The sequence below is a fragment of the Neopelma chrysocephalum genome, unplaced genomic scaffold (assembly GCF_003984885.1).
Source record: "Neopelma chrysocephalum unplaced genomic scaffold, ASM398488v2 Primary Assembly neopelma1_97390, whole genome shotgun sequence".
Classification (NCBI taxonomy): domain Eukaryota; kingdom Metazoa; phylum Chordata; class Aves; order Passeriformes; family Pipridae; genus Neopelma; species Neopelma chrysocephalum.
Genome location: NW_020926031.1, coordinates 4,307,354 through 4,324,075, shown reverse-complemented (window position 1 = coordinate 4,324,075; position 16,722 = coordinate 4,307,354). Strand labels below are relative to the sequence as shown.

At 36.8% G+C, this 16,722-nt stretch overlaps 1 protein-coding gene across 1 annotated transcript in view; it reads right to left on the bottom strand.

Moving 5' to 3' along the window:
- PLCE1 (phospholipase C epsilon 1) overlaps window positions 1-16,722 on the bottom strand; it is a 151,142-nt gene that overhangs the window by 13,897 nt on the left and 120,523 nt on the right. Inside the window, exons 12-23 of the mRNA XM_027672461.1 lie at window positions 16,053-16,175; window positions 15,831-15,967; window positions 14,693-14,931; window positions 13,625-13,686; window positions 13,315-13,480; window positions 11,438-11,545; window positions 10,905-11,021; window positions 10,664-10,822; window positions 9,544-9,667; window positions 6,062-6,186; window positions 5,234-5,351; window positions 910-1,041 (exon numbers count right to left, since the gene is read on the bottom strand). Coding sequence (XP_027528262.1) covers window positions 910-1,041; window positions 5,234-5,351; window positions 6,062-6,186; window positions 9,544-9,667; window positions 10,664-10,822; window positions 10,905-11,021; window positions 11,438-11,545; window positions 13,315-13,480; window positions 13,625-13,686; window positions 14,693-14,931; window positions 15,831-15,967; window positions 16,053-16,175 — 1,610 coding nt within the window. The remainder of the gene's footprint in view (window positions 1-909; window positions 1,042-5,233; window positions 5,352-6,061; window positions 6,187-9,543; window positions 9,668-10,663; window positions 10,823-10,904; window positions 11,022-11,437; window positions 11,546-13,314; window positions 13,481-13,624; window positions 13,687-14,692; window positions 14,932-15,830; window positions 15,968-16,052; window positions 16,176-16,722) is intronic.

The following is a 16,722-nucleotide window of genomic DNA, read 5'->3' as shown; positions in this document are numbered from 1 at the left end:
GCTAAATAAATAAATAAATATCTAGCTGGTGTTTGCCTGAATATAATAAAGGAATAAAATTCCCTTCTTCCCATTTATACATTTTACATGAGGAAGGGAGGCAAGACTGAAAGCCACCTGTTAAGTCTCCAAACAGGCAATCTGCAGAGACTGTAAGACTTAGGGGACAAAGGCAGCAAAAGAGTTACATACTTTAGAATTAGGCACCTGAGTTCTTCATTTTCAGGACACATGCCTCTAAAAGGAAATCTAACCTGTCTGCTGCAGCTGTGCCCTTGGGCTGCAAGAAATGCAACACTCCCTGAGCCAGAAAATAACTTCAAGAAAAGGTACAATTCTAACTTTCTGTTCATGGCATTCACTTGAAAGGCAGGGGATCTGGGTCTCCAAAACCTTTTCTGTACTTTCTTTGTATTTCTTTACACCTGTTCATAGGCAGCAGCACAATTTCCTGGTTTACAAATGGAGTCACCTACAAAGTCTGATTTGCACAATTACACATTTGGACTTGGCTGAATTTTAGGCAACTAAGTCCTGCTTCAGACAATAAAAATTCTTTTCTGGATCCAGCCCAACAGTTCTGCCTTCCATTTGTACTTTGAAAATATTCATTTATACTTTTTAAAGTATAAACTTTAAGATACATCACTTAAAATGTATGTTAGTTTTGAATTGTTTATGAACTAGGGTCATCATATCTCTGACCGAGGAATACTATTTTAACATTCCACACTCAACACTTCAGTTATAATAGCGTTACTCTAATAGCTGCTGCACTAACAGAAAACCATTCCAGAGTTCAATATCTTACACATTGCAAAGTATTTGATCTTTAACAACTTGGTCTGGTACATGTGTTGGATTACAGAGTCATTCCACATGACTGGTGAAAGAAGATGCTAACTTTACCTTTTCCAGATGCTTTGGCAAGCGCAGCTGACTCCCCAGGGCTCAGCCTGCCAGGATTGTTGCCAAAAATGGACTTCCTGCTTTTTCTTTCTTTTCCTCTGCTAGAGCCAGATGGGTTTAGAGTTGACAAGCCTGTTCCCATAAATGTTAAATAAATGAGCCAAAAAACATGACCAAGAGGGCACGACATTTTCCATCATATTTTACATTATTTTTGAAGGCATGAATACTCCTGTTATATAGTACACAGGACAAGCAGTGTATTTTTCTCCGTAATTTAATTTTAACATCCTTACATAGACAGATGCCTTTATATATGTATATGTTATGTATGTTTTTATATATAATGTATATATGTATGTGTATATATAATGTATATTAAAACTCATACAAAGCAATATTATATACAGTTCTCTCTGTGATGTAACTTTTCTCCATTTTACTTTTTGGCTTGAGGAAGGTATTGGCTTTCTCTCAAATTACCAAATGGTCCTAACTGATACTAAAAAAAATCTGCAGTAACAGTCCTAATGTATTCATCCTTAGAATAATTTTTAAAAAATAAAAATATTTTCTATAGAAGCAATAAATCTAAACAGTAGTGAATATCATGGAATTCATCTGGGATAGGATACCTACATAATTAAATAAATGCAAGACTATGATTTAAAGATATAAAAGTCCAAATGCTGTTGATAGAAGAGTTTAACTTCAAGATGTTTGCAGATATATCTTCTTCTGTTTATTAGTATTTCAATGTTGGGAAATACAGTTAGGTGTGCAAAATCCATTACACATTTAACGGCCAATATGCACTAGAAACGGAGCTGGAAAGCTCTTGTACAGCTATTATTCAAACTTGTGCATTCTAGAAATATAATCATTAAAATCATGACCTAAATCCCTGTGAAGTAAAGAGACTCAATCCCACTTAAGGTCAGTTTCTTTCTGTTGACTTGAAGAGAGCACAGGACAGACAAAATTAAAGAAAATCAAAATGCACAGTAGTTATTCTGCCCACAGCAGTGAGGTGTGGGATGGTCTCAGAGACCCAATATGTATTTGTGATATAGAACATAACAGAACAAACACTGTTATTTGCCTAACTGTGACTCCTAAAACATTCCTCATTAATTCACATCAATTCACACCTGTCTAAAGACAGTTCTGGATTTAATACTATTTCAAATAGTAAATCACAAAGAGGATACATTGGCTTCTTTTCTACTGAAGTCTGTCCACAGCTGTAAATTTTCAGCTCTCAATCTTTATGGCATGTGTACATGTACTTAGTAAAAATATGCAGATAGTTTCAATGGAACAGCTTGGATTAGTAAAATTTAGGATATATATAAATGTTTTCAGCACTGGAGATGTACTGTCTCTTTGGGCCAAAGCATACACATAAACAACAGAAGACAGTAGAAACTGAGATGAAGGAATATGAACTGACTAGAAGAATGAAGAGTTATGAACCGTGTGCTTCCAGCACTATTTGATCCCAGTTTTCAATGGATCAAATGGATTTGGCAAGGAAGATCCAGGTTTCAAAATCCTGTTGTGGAGACAGTCACTGAGGAAACAAGCTCACCTCATAAATCACCAGAGAGTGCAATGCAACGTGACAGAACCCAACGTGATGGCCACAGGGTAAGCTGCAGCAGGGAGTTTTCTTTCAGTCTTTCCCATGGCCATGCTTTGCATGTGACACATCTCTTCCCAGAGGCAAGCTCCATTTTGCACTCCAATTTAAACTTGGCTCCAAAATACAGCTTCACCTCTTCATAGAATCATAAATTTGCAAAATAATGGAGGTTGACAACTATATGAAAGTCAAGTGGTCCACCTCTCTGGTCAAAGTAGGACCAGCTTTGATCCCACCATACTGTACACAGATCCTACTATACTCTACCACAATGACAGATTGAATGTTTTGTATTTCTCTACAACCCCTATGCTATGTTCTTTGACTTACAGAGATTAGTGCCTGTCTCTCGTGTTAGATATAAGCACACTGCCTTACTGCTTTTAGATTTTTTAATCCAGACAACTGCAAACTTCCCTGCCTTTCTTATTCTAATCATACTGACATAACAGGTTAAACTGTAATTCCCACCTTTTCACCACATGTTTCAGACCAACAGACAGTCTGCAGGTTTGCAGATCTTGAAAAAGAATTTACAGCATTTTTGTATGTATGTAGGGTGCCTCTTTTCATGCTCACTTTAATTTCTTGAAAAGTGATACCATAGGGGCAGATGGTCTGATACAATGGAGATGGTGCCTGAATTTCACACCAGTTAGCTCAGGTGACTCCCTGCTCTCTCCCCTTGATTGTGCAAATTCTGCTTTTTTGTACTCAATTTCTGTATTCCTTGTGTAAGGATCCTCAGCACCAAGGCAACGAGCCATGTGCCAGTGGGTTACAGCAGTACTGTGTTCAGGTGTGCTTCACTGCCCTCATCTTGGGAGACCCCAGAGAACAGACCTTCACCCTCTCACATACTGGTATGATGATATCCAACAGACTGTAAAGGTCAGAAAGCACGGAAGTAACAAGAGCTGTGGTGGGTTCCTTGTTAACACAGATTTTATAAACAAGAAATGTTATTTTCTCCACATGATAAATTCTGGTTTGACCAGGGAATGCTTAGGGAAGTCTGTGTTACTCAGTAGGCTAGGATAAGTGAACATAATGGTCCTTGCCCTTTTTTATAGTCACAAAACAGTGATTAACATTCAGGGACGTAGGCAAGTGTAAACACAGAATAAAAATATATGAAGACAGGAGAAATAAAATATTTACAACATTGATTAGACACTGACATGAATTCTGCACTCCCTATTTCCAAAAGTCTTGCATTTTCTGAGTTGGTTAGGAATGCAGTTAATAGAGCTCCATTGTTATGGATCTGCCAGCCCTGTTTCCATCATTAATGGACAATATTAGGGTATGGCACTGCACCGTGTCTGTGCCCTCTGGCTGAGAAGAGGAATCCAATCACTGGCACGGTGGTCATGGAAGTCTACATTACTCACAGAGCAGGCAGTTTTTGCCTCAAAGGAGACAAAGTTTGTTGGAAAAGTTACTTCTACAGCTTCATGTGTTCATCTGTGAAAAGAGTTCATTTTCTTAATTGTTCTATTCATGACCCCTTTAAAACACGAGGAAGAAATCTGATAGGGAAAGCAGGTATTTTGTTTATAACCAAAATTACATTAAAAATTAAATATTTCAAAAAGTTTTCTTAGAACATCAGAACTTTTTCGTGTGTCAAAATGCTTGGAACAACTCCAACTATCTCTGTTTAATCTTGAATATCTTTCTTTAAAAGAAAATATTTTATTTGAAAGATATCTCATTGCAGATTTCATCAAAAAGAGTATCAGATTTGAATTTTTAGAAGTCATTATTTTTACAAGTGACACCTACAATTCTTAAAGTTATAGAGGATTATCAAAGAATGTCTGTCCATTTTTCAGCATGTTTATCTTGCCCATTTGACACTATTTTATGTTTGGTTAGCTTCTCTAATCTGATTATAGTTCTATTTGTATAAGATCATGATTTGGCAGAATTGCAAACTTTTCCACAGAGAACCATGCCACTAAAAAGCAGATTTTTCATTCAAAACATTAAACACATCAATAAACAATAAATTCTCAATTTAAAAGTATTTATGTTCACAGTATGAGCCAAAATATACCCAACCTCACATTTCAGTACTGAACAAGTAACTATTAGTGATCTTTTCAGTTACTCCCTCTCCTTTTCTCTGCAAACATTATTCTTCCTACTGTACAGAAGAAGACACTCCTATTTCCTTAACTCCTTCCATGAAGATTGTGTGTGAGTGTGCAATCACCCACCCCATGAAAAGGCTCCTCTCCTGTCCCCTTAGGGAAGAACAGATGATGCAGTGTAGGCAAAGGTGAAACACTCTAAACTGAGGTCATCTAAAGAAATGTGACACGCTGTTCCTTCGAGGTCTTAAGGATATTTTCCTTCCTAATTCAGTAGGTCCTTACATGGAAACTCAGAGCTCTTAAGATGAAGCTTTCTGTCATCTGGCATTTGGCCCTGAACCAGTTGTCTAAGTTGTGAAGACTGGCAAATTTCACTTTTGTAAACATTTTAATATGACAAACAGTATGTAGTTACATAATTTATGAATACTACTTCTCAGCCAGGAGCTGTTATTACGAAGCCTACCAAATCATCAAGAACGAACCTCCTCGACTACTTCAAACTAAATCAAAACATAAACATAATGTCTCCAAGAATTAGAAAGCTTAGAGCAATAAAACAGGGCAGTGTACTTACCAGGGAACTTCACGGCTTGACAGTAAATGACAAGATCTGATAGCTCTGGGGCTATTTGTCTGCTTTCCTTCTTATTTTGCAGAAGATAGAATTCTTCACCCAGCTCCATGTCGTAAACCTGAGTGACAATTCCAAGAACATGCAATAAAATTAATAATAATAAGCATATCTTACTTATGTCTTTAAAATATTTTATCTCTTTCTTCCTATATGGTTTGTGTCTTCACCTAACACATCTCCCTCCCATGTGCACACCTATGCAGCAACACGTGTTACTGATTCTGCAGTAGTGTGCAAAGGCCTTAATCACAGTCAGTTCTACAAACATTTAGACAAAACATATCCATGTTCAGGAGAAACTACAATTTATTGAACAGAAATGCACTGGTTCCATTGTCAGATGATTTAATAAGAGGTACTGTGGTTATCTGATATCATACTGTGGTATTTTAAAGTTATTTTGATACGTAAAGATGCTGAAGATTCAGATGAAATCTTCAGTTCCATCGATATTAATGGCAATTAAATATCTAAATAAGCTCCTGGATCTCGTTTCAATGACACTTTCCCTGAGACCAACAACGGTTAAAGTTTCAGCCAAACAGCCTCTATACACAATAACCTTTGAGGACTTTTCTTGAACAGTATGTTGAGCATTTGTTCTATTTAATCTGTTTTTAATGGTGTCTTTCCACACTTCCTATTATTTGTCTTCCTTAAAGCACATTTGCCATCTGATGTCTCAGTTACCTAAACTGTCCAAATCCTTTTGAAGCTGGTTATGTATCAAAGTGTGGCTGGGAAGAAGGGGGGGAAAAGCAGAACTACCTTTCCTTTATTATTGTAAGTGGCACAATCAGCTTTCTTTAGTCGTTTGGCAGTCTCTTCATTGTATTCGAACTGCAGTTTATCACTTGATAATTTATTCTCAGGTCGGTCTTCAAGGATGTTATCTAAAAATTAATGGGATTTTAATAAACATAAAGCCAAACAATTTCAACTGGAAATTTCATTTGAATTAACAATATTTGTGGACAGTGCTGTGAATCTTATATGAATAAACAGATGCTAAAATAATGCATTAGCTGGTCAAAGCATCATCTTCTGGTAGTAACCTTCTCCTTCAAAAATGTAATGCTTGGCTTTGGTTTAATGCTTTCCTTTAAAGCCGATACTTTAGTGTTCAAGAGATCCTTAAAATCAAACCATCTAATGAATTAAGTTTGCCATCTGAAAACAACTGGAAGTCCTGAATGACAAAAAATGTCCAAACACAATTAACTACATCAAACATGTACACGCTTTGTACAGCAAGTTTTGACTTTCCTCTCCTTACTTTCACCATGCACAAATATTTTTTCCATCTATAGAAATACCTCTTCAAAGCTACATATTTATCAAAGAATAATAAACCTACTAATATGGTCTTTCTGGACCAAAATATTGCAACTGTCACAAAAGGAATGGTTTTATTTTATTCCTGATATTCCTGATGCTTTGACCATGATCTTTTTATGCATAACCAGTGTCGCGCATGCAGCCTTCTAACAGCTCCTGACCAGTTAACCATCTAAAAACATCTGATTGCATTTACAATATGAAGTAAAAACCATACATTCACATTGTCACATTGAACAGACTGAAGATGCAATGCTGATTTCATGCAGTTAAAATGCTCAACCAAATGGCTTTTACCTTCCTGGCTGTTAGGAGCAGGAGAAGCATTAAGGACATCAGCTACAGGAAAACGAGTCAGAGAGGGAATAAGAGTAAAGGAAATTAAGATTTACAGCCAGAAAAATGAAAATTTAGTGTCAGTTGTAAAACTATTAGCCTTACTCAAAAAATATATCAGTAAGAAAAATAAAACTGAATCTCTTTTAGAAAGTTTACAGACCATTATTTTGATTAATTTTTCCAAAATATTAACATAATTAAAGACCCCAAAGAATTATTATTGTAATAAAGTCGTAAATCATGCTGCAGATTTCTTCATATATTGGAAGGTGTGAATGTTTCTTGCTAGCTTCAGATTTCTCAAACCTTCTCTTAAGTAGAACATTGCTCAAAAGTCACTTACTGCAGTTATTTTGCAATATTTTTTTCACAAGTCTGTTAGCAAAGATCTAAGTTTTCACAGCAATTTACATCTTCACCATCTCCACCCTGTCCCACACAAAGAGTATTCTCAAGCAGCCAGTTAGATCAGCTTTCTAGCAAAACACAACTGAAGGCAGCACCGACATCAAACCTATAAATTTTCATATTAGCATTAAATAATACTGCTATTCCAAAAGCAGTGTCAGCATTCATTAATTTTGTGACTATTTTTTAAATCATTAAAGACAGAAGCAAATAATGTAAATAAGAGACAATCTGGAAAGAAGTCCTGTGCTGCAGGACATGCTCAAGCCTTACATTTTCTCTGAACATGGCACCAAGAACTTAAACAGCTCCCCACTAGACTTAAAGGTTCAGTTCATCACTGTTTACTCAGGAGAACACCCCCAATTGTGTCAGACCAACTGTCCATCTAGCTGAGCATTCTCTGACAGTGGCAACAGAAGATACCATTTAAAGAGAGCAACCGGCCCCAATTCCTGAGTACCACCCCAACAACCACAACTGCTGAATATGAGAGATCTCAGACTAAAATATTCCTACCTACGACATTGGCTTATAAATCTGTCCATGAGTTTGTCCAATCATTTTTTTCAATGTGCTGATGCCACTTGGCTCTGCTATTTCCCATGGCAGCAAATTCCAGAAGTTTATTACCAGCTGCACAAATAAATACTTTACCTGTTTTAGACTGAACTTGCACTTGTTTTACTGAGTACCTCCTAGATCTAATGAGTAACAGTTCTGTACTCCCCTTATCCGCCATTTCATGATTTAGTAAATCTGCTTCCAATTCACCTCTCAGTCCCCTTCTCTACCAGCTGGAGAATTCCAGCCTTTTCAGACTTGTGCAAGGCCACCACTGCACTGGCTTTACTTTTCTGGCTGCCCGTCTCTCTAACCTCCTTAACCCCATCATATCCTTGAAATCTGGAGGCAAGAACTGGACACAGAACTCAAGTTGTAACACATTAAGGTTTTATATAGAAGCCAAAAGATGTTTTGTTTTCATCACTGTCCCTGATCATCTCCATCTTTTGGCTGTCACTGAACACCAAGATGAGCATTTCAGAGAACTCAATAATTCCATGATTTCTGAAACTGATACTGCCATCATTGATCTTAGAATCATATAAGCAAGGTTGAAAGGTTTTCCCTCAAATAACCTTACATTTATTTACACTGAAGCACACCTGCAACTTTTTGTCCCTTTGGTCAGTTTTGTGACTCATTTACAGAGTTTAACAATGGTGCAGGGTTTAACTACCCAAAGAGTTTGGTTTCACTTATATCATCACTGCTGTCTCGCTGGGTAAACACATGGTGATCTACTTTGATATATACTCTGAAAATTACTATTTACAAAAAGCAAGTAACACATTTAGATGCATTCAGCTTGTTCAATCCATACATGGAAGTTCTGACAAATATCCTTTGACAAAACTTGAGAGGATTAAATATTTTTTTACATTTTCTGACTCCAGCTGTTTGTTCTACCTGAATCAACCAGTCCCGCAGCAAAAGAAGCAAAAAAAGAAAGCATGACTTCAGCTCAGCTGCCTCATCTGTAGTAGAATCAAGGAAGTAGTGGAAGTTACTAACTGCAATATTTGTTATCACTTCTGGCATGCCAGTCATTAATCCAATCTATAAACTGCTCCTAAAGGTGGATTTATGCTAAACTGCCAGTTCCTGAAGGGTAGGACAGCTGAAGCGTAGACAGCCCATGAACTGAGCACCTGATGCTTCTATAAAACCATCTTCACTGAATAAACCAAGGACTCAGCAGCTCCTCTACCTTTACTATGAACAGCTGATGCCTAAGGTGTAACTAGTGGTTACTTCAGAGATCATGCAGATGCCAGGGCTATGCCTGTTGCAAACTTGAGCTTTCAGGTGTCTATATGAGTAACGTAATTTATAAAGACTAGAATTTAGCATACAATGCACAGTTAAAACATATAATGGTTGGACTTAAAGTCACATCCAAGTCCTCTATACAGTCAAATTAATTTCACAGTATTAGAGACTACTGCACCAAAGTGCCACCAAGGACATTTAGTACATCTTTCTCTCACAAGGTAAGACAACTTACCTACCTCATTTCTGAACTAGAATATTTACATTCTTATTGCTACAGTTCTAGCAACAGCACTGTAATAAATAAATAAATGAATAAATATTGTTACCGTCAGAGAGAGATTCATAGTCATAGTCATATTCATCCTCTTCATCTTCTTCCTCTTCATTGGTAGGTGTGGGGTTGCTAGCACCATTGCTAGCCTGTGCTTGCAAATGTGCCAGCTGGTGAGCCTACAACAATAGAATCACTTAGTACATTATTGGTAAGCACTTTTAAAAAGCAAAAGGGTTTTCATCACTGTTTGCATCTTATTTTATTTATATGAAAGCACTGAATGAGAAATAAGTGAGATTTTTAAGATTGTTAAGATCAAACTAAAATACCATTTTAAGGGTGTGAAAGTAAATAAAACCTGTATTGGAAGAAAAATACTTAATAAGATATGAAAACTAATTAATTACAGGAAAATTTCCACTTTGCACATCACTCAGAGCAAGGCTGCTTTTCTCCAGTCTGAGGTAGGCTGTTCCAGAAATAGTTTAAAACCTTTTCAAAAGATGGAGCATGTCCATATACTGGTATGAATCAGTGTGATTTACTCATTCAGATACAAGAATTTAAGTTTAATGCAACTGCGTTTACATTTTCAAGGATTCAATCTAATTGCTGGCTAACCATAGACATTATTTTATTGACGCTACTATAGATGCAGCTCTAATCTTTAGAAATCAAAAAAATTCTCATATAGATATAAGCACTATTTGAACAGCAGAGTCCCCCATGAAAAGGGATTAGGAAAGAGAGTATTTGCCTGGCTTGAATATGAAAAAAGAAACAAGGCAGACCTCTACCAAAAATTACTACATACTGTAAATATACACACATACTTAATGCATATCACTATTTCTCAATAAACGTGAACAGTAAATGTTATAGACTCAGAGAGAAAATTCATTTATGTTTATCATATAGGGCATGTGGTGTTAATCATAATATTATCAAGTATTATAAAACTAATATACACTAAAATTTAGTTGTGCTGTATCTATACTGTACTATATGTCTTGTCTACTTATTTGAAAGTGTTGCAATCCACTGTGAGTCTTCCAAGCATGAATATGCATTAGATTATTCTGCTGTTCATATGGGAATAGCACAAACTTCAAACACGAATTATTTCTAACCAAAGTTGGGTCTCACTACTTGATATTAGGGAAAGACTTCACCTTTTGTTTCAATATATCCACTGGTGTTTGATGGGCTTTCAGCTTCTTGTTTTTAAGCAGGATTTTTCTTCTCAGTTGGCCAGGGGAAGGAAGCATGGGATCATCAGAAAAGTCACTCTCAAATAAAAACTTTGTCACCAACTTATCTCCAAATACATTCTGAAATATCAAGAACATGTAATATATTATGGAAAATCCCAAGGCATGTGCTTAGAGTAATTTATTGCAGCTTATGGCCTACCTTGAAGATTTCAGCCATCTTGCGTTGCTGAGGCAATGAGCAGTGGTTTTCTATGGATATGATAACTGGCATGTCGGAAGTGATGAATGCATTGCGATCGATAGCTTCAACCACCTCCTGGGGGAAAGAAAGGCCATTGAAAGAACACAGGGTTATTTTGCAGCATTCAGCTAGCTTACTGTTAGTTGAAAGGGGAAGATGTCTGTTTTCCACTCTAAGGAGAAAGGGTCCAAAATTTGTTTTCAAAACAAGATAGCATCTTGTTACAACAGGACTGGTAATACATACTTATGTTACTTATGTTGACAATAAAGAGACAGAAAATTACAGTATATATGCTACAAAAACTAATTTAAAAAGCATAATCTTTAGCATTGAGGAGTTCATGTCTGACAGTCCATAGTTCATACTCTATTAGGACTTAGCCCATTAGGATTTGTATTTTTCTAGTTGGCAAATTTTTTCCTTCATTATAGAAAAAAATACTGATTTTCTTCTCATTTTTTTGTTTCTAAGTGCAGTTACTAGCATACCTTAAAAGAGATCTTAGTAGTAAGAGTGTGACCATGATAAATGATAGGCATCCCGTCATCACCATCCCAGCAGTCTAATTCTACACTTCTGCAGCCTTGCAAAAGAACCTACAATGCAATTGAACAGTGTAAGCATATCTAAGTCACACTCTCATGCCATCAAAGCAGAGGACAGACATTGCAGAGCTGAGTGAAAGCCCAGTGATTCAGCAAGAGTGCTGGAAAGAGCAATCTCCATGAAGTAAACAGCCCACAGAAGCTAACGGCATTCCCTAACGGAAATCCTTATTTCCCATTGAAATGAAAGGGAAAATTAGGAAAGCATGTATGTTCTTAGGAGAATTACCATAAAGCTTTGAAATTCCTGGTATCTTACAGAACACAGGGAATCTGTTTGCAGAAGGTGGTTCCTAATGTATAGCTTAATTTTCTGAGGGAGAGAAACATTTCTATATTTCTCCCTGAAAAAGCAGCTACAAGGCAACATGGCAATTTATTCCAGGTTGCTGCCATTATAGCTTATGGTGATAGCTCCAGTTTGTTTGCTGGTTCTTTTTGTTATTGTTAGTTTTATAAACAGAAGATTGTCTGAAAATGATGTCTGAAGAAACAACTTCTATGAGTATAGTTAAAATGGAAATCTGCCAGGTCATCTTAATCAATTATATTAAGCTAATTTACATCCATTTTTCATTTATTCATTTATTTATTTTAGAAAGCCCTACTTGCTAGAAAACCACTGAAGGAAGCAAAGAGGAAGGATGAAGGGAAAGATAAGCTAGCCCATCTGGTGACAGCCCAGCTTATTATTGCTATCAGTATTTAGCATGCCCGTCATCTGTACTACAATTAAATATTTTACTGAATAGAAAGATCTCAACAATCAAACCCATTTCCAGCAAAAACATTCAGGAACAAAGAACAAGTTATTCCTCCTACTCAAAATCTCAATAATTTGACTTCAGACAGTTGTGTCCATAGCTGGCACACCATCACTTCTGTGAGAGCCAGCCACACCGAGCCAGAACAAAGTGTCCCTTCAGCTGGTGACTTGAGGGACAGGGAGAAGCTTTTCTGAATCATGCAAATTTTGAAGGCAGCTGAGCCCTATCTCACTTCCCATCTATTATCAACACAATACTCACATCACCATGTAGTGCTACTACAGGAACCTCTGCAATTGCATTATTCAATGTGATCACGTTATTCAGGATTTCCTAACACAGCCTCATCCCTCTGTCTTAGAACCCCAGGTGAAGGAGCACATGGGACACCAGATGAGCCCTTCTCAATGATGAGTCATTAACATTTAAAGTAATGAAAACACTACTGACAGGAAGTTTGATGCTTTCTCTAGCATTTTGTAAATATAGACACGAAAAAATATATATACAAACAAACACAGAACCAAAAGTCTTCGAGAGAAATTGTTTTGTTCCTGCTCACTGCCAATAAGGCATAAAGTCTAAAAACCTGTAGAATATTCCTAGAAGTAATGTTTTTAGAAGTTATAGTTCCATTTGAAATTTGTCTTAGCAGTGCAATGTACAGTATTTCAGTAGTGTTTTTGACATCTGAATGAACTAAAATATTAGATCAGTCTTTCCTGTGGGAAAGTCTAATTTTAGTAGGTTGGGTCAGACCGACTGGTGTCTAAATGCTATGAATCTCAAACTAAACCCATTTTTTTTGCCTTAGAAAAGGCATCTGAGCACAACTGTGCTTACAGGCAGCTTTCCCACACATCATGTTTTCCAACATTTTGCAAGCAGAGGTTTAGGACATCTAGATTTTCAAAGCAAAAAGGTCACGTTTCTGCAACTTGCCAGTAAAACAAACAAGTTCATGTTGAAAGCTGCACAGTGAACCCTGCATACCTGGCTGTAGAGCTCTACTGAGGACTCCCCTTTAAGCTGATGGCCAGTAAGGTAAGTGTTGTGTGAAGATTCTATGTAGTAATAGGAGAGAGGAAAGTTCAAGTCCTCAGCATTCTCCTGTGATTCATCATTTTTGGAGGCAAAGTTGTCTTTATCCATCAAAAATCTAGAAGCGAGAAGATGTGAGGAAATTTTATGCTGTGCTAAGCATTTTGTGACTGTCATACAAACATCAATACCCTAGTGTCATCTTGAAAGATATATATATAGATAGAGATATAGATATATAAATTAACACATACGTAATTACCTTGCAAATCCTTCAAAAGATAGCAGCCCTTGCTGGCACATATTCACACTGGGTTCAAATTTCTATGAGGAGGAAGAAATGTAAGAGATACATCATAACAATTCTTAGAAATATGTCTTTGTCATGTTTTCATAGCGTAGTCTGCTCATAGCACTCACCAGTCAGTATGTAAAACCAGCCTTTTTGTGGATAATTATGTGCCTGCAAACTATGTTTTACAAATCACTAAACAAATATACTGAACTCATAATTGTAAATCATAGAATCATTCAGGTTGGAAAGGATGTTGGGAGGTCATCTAATCCAACTTCCTGTTGAAAGCAGAATCAGCACTTAAGCTGAAATTAAGAAGGCACTGTGATCAGGATCCCACTCTTATCTACTATGCTTAAACACAACATACCACCATCTCAAATTAAAGAGATTTGTGGTAGTCTAACTTGATGTTTCTTTAGAATTTCTGGCTTTTAAACTTTACAGTTTTATATTACATGTTGATAGTTGAAAGCTACAGTTTTCAGCCTCTGTCAACTGCTAAGTGGGGGGGTTAATCCGGAATCATATTACTTATGCATGTCTGGAGGAATAAAAATTTTCTATACACTTTCTAAAATCTTGAGCAAATGTATAAAAGGGAATAAAATGTCCATGTTTGCTCTGGAATTTTTTTTATAATAAAATAAAAAAATGTGGAAATGGTGCTTTTTTAAGTTCCAAATTAGGGTTAAGCTCAATCAACTGTGGTCACAGACAAGGAGAAAACAACGAACTGTCACAAATACTTTTCCCAAGTGATGACATCCCTTCCCTGCTAAAGCACACATAGCCAATAAAACTCTTTATTTGCATGATTTTAAAATGAATTTATTTATGGACATCCATAAAATTTTCTAGCCCAAAATAAAGATAGTATTAAACTTCAAACTCAAGTAAACGGTAGTGACAATATCAGTGTGAAAGGAGATATCCACACAGATGCTATTCTGACTGGGAGACAATGGTAATGGGGAAAATGGAAGTAACAGGAGTTCAAGTAAAAAGAAATTACAAGATATTTGTATTACAGACCTGGATAATACTGAGGATTTCATCATAGGTACAGTGCTCTCCTTGGCAATTCACAAGGAAGTCGTTTAGCTGCTGGATTCCCACTCCAAATATTCCCAGCGATGTGCTTTCAACTCCAGTACCGTTGGTAACAATGCTGGCAGCAGCAATAGCATCAGATATTTGCCTCTGGTTGTCTGATAGCTGCTGCCTGCTCTTAATGAACAAACCAAGGTCTGAAACATTTCTAGTCAACAAATCTTGAAAGAAAAATAAGGGAATATAATTATAAGCCAAATAATTATGTGTATTATATATACTGTATAGAATATAATGCAATATACAATGTGGACGAGTATCTGCCTGAATATTTTAGCACTGACATAGCAAATTAGAACAAAGCCATCTTGTTTTTATTCATTAATAAAAGAACAAGGGTCCATGGGAGCAGACTATAAGCGTTCAATTATTATGAACAAAATCCTGGAACCTTGAACACGGATCCACAGCCTCTCACACACTGTCACCCAGGGTTCTCCTGCTTCCCCTCACCACCACAAACAGCCTCAAAGCCTTTCCTTCACTGTGTGCAACCCCATACTCTTCCTGTTCAATCACTGTTTATCTTCTTCCAGTCCCCTATGCCAATTGTTCTGCACCCTCCCCACAAGATGCTTGGCAGAAAGACTGTTTTCTTTAAATGTGGCCAAAGTTCAGAATGAGATTATGGTAACTGGGGAATGTAAAGAGGGACAGAGGCTTCCCCTTATCCCACATAAAGCAGATCCACTAGGAAACCAGATAAGGAAAAAACAGCCAAATGAGACACAGGCCACAGCTTCCTTATTTCTACTCCCTATGTTTGCTTAGTGTTTTAGCACTTCCAGAGCTCCTGTAACCTCTACAGATCCTTGAGCTCAGCCACTCAGCAACAAGTTTTATGCCTCTGCTATTATCGGTTACAAATATATTTGGCTAATGGAAAGCCAGAATACTTTTCCTTCCCTTCATTTCTGTCTTACATCCTGCTTAGCAAAGGCATGGCAGCAGTCCTCTACTTATAACTGATGGTTCTTTTTGAGACTGAGACACTTTTTATTAAGGCCAATAACCAAAGTTGCTCAGCAGTCTCACAGCTCAATTTTCCTCTTTAACAAACCTAAATCAGGCTGGAATCCGCTGGTATTTTCATCAATTTTCAAATTAGTATAAAGTGGAGCAGGGTCTAAGCCGGATCGGTTGCAAGGCACAGCATAGATGTCGAAAAGGTCTTTCAGATCCTTGCGGCTACGGACGCTGCAAAAAGAGTGGGAAAGTTCAATTTTTGCTCTTTTATAAACTTGGATGAATGAAATCAGTAAAAAATAAAGATATATTTTACCTGAAAGATTTGAAGAGCTCTACAAATTCCACAAAAGTCATGTTACTATCAGACACCATGAAGTTCTGAAACCCCTTCATTCCTCCTTTAACGCGGCCATGCCAGCTACTGCTGCTCCATGTGCTAAATCAGAAAGAGACTGCTGTAGTTTGGGTACACTAAACTTCTTTTTATTGAAACATTATGCAGTACTGTAGTAATAGTTTATTTGTGCTCTCCTTAATGCATTTATTACCAATATCTGGAAGAAGCAAATAAAGCAGTATCTTATAAGATGCATAATGACAGTTTGTACCTTCTTGTTTCACAGCAGCTACTCTTTTCCCTCAAGACAACTGCAAACTTTGCCAGAATAAATAATGTATATGCATGGTATTTAAAGCTTTCATGTGCAAAAGGGCCTGATGCATATGGCACAAATGAAAGCATTCTTGTTTTGCCTTTAAAGAAAACAATGTTATTATTCTTGTAATGCAGGCTCTTTATGAAGTTCATTAAAGATCTGCCATGGAAAAAAATAAAATGGAAACAGAATTCCTTGAAGTTCTGCTGTCAAAATAAAATGCTAATATTCTGACTGGATACGGAGGAAAACCAAGTATTTTCCTTATGCACCTGGGGTTTCTTACATCTGGGAACATTGACGGTGCAGATTTTAAGAAGTATAACC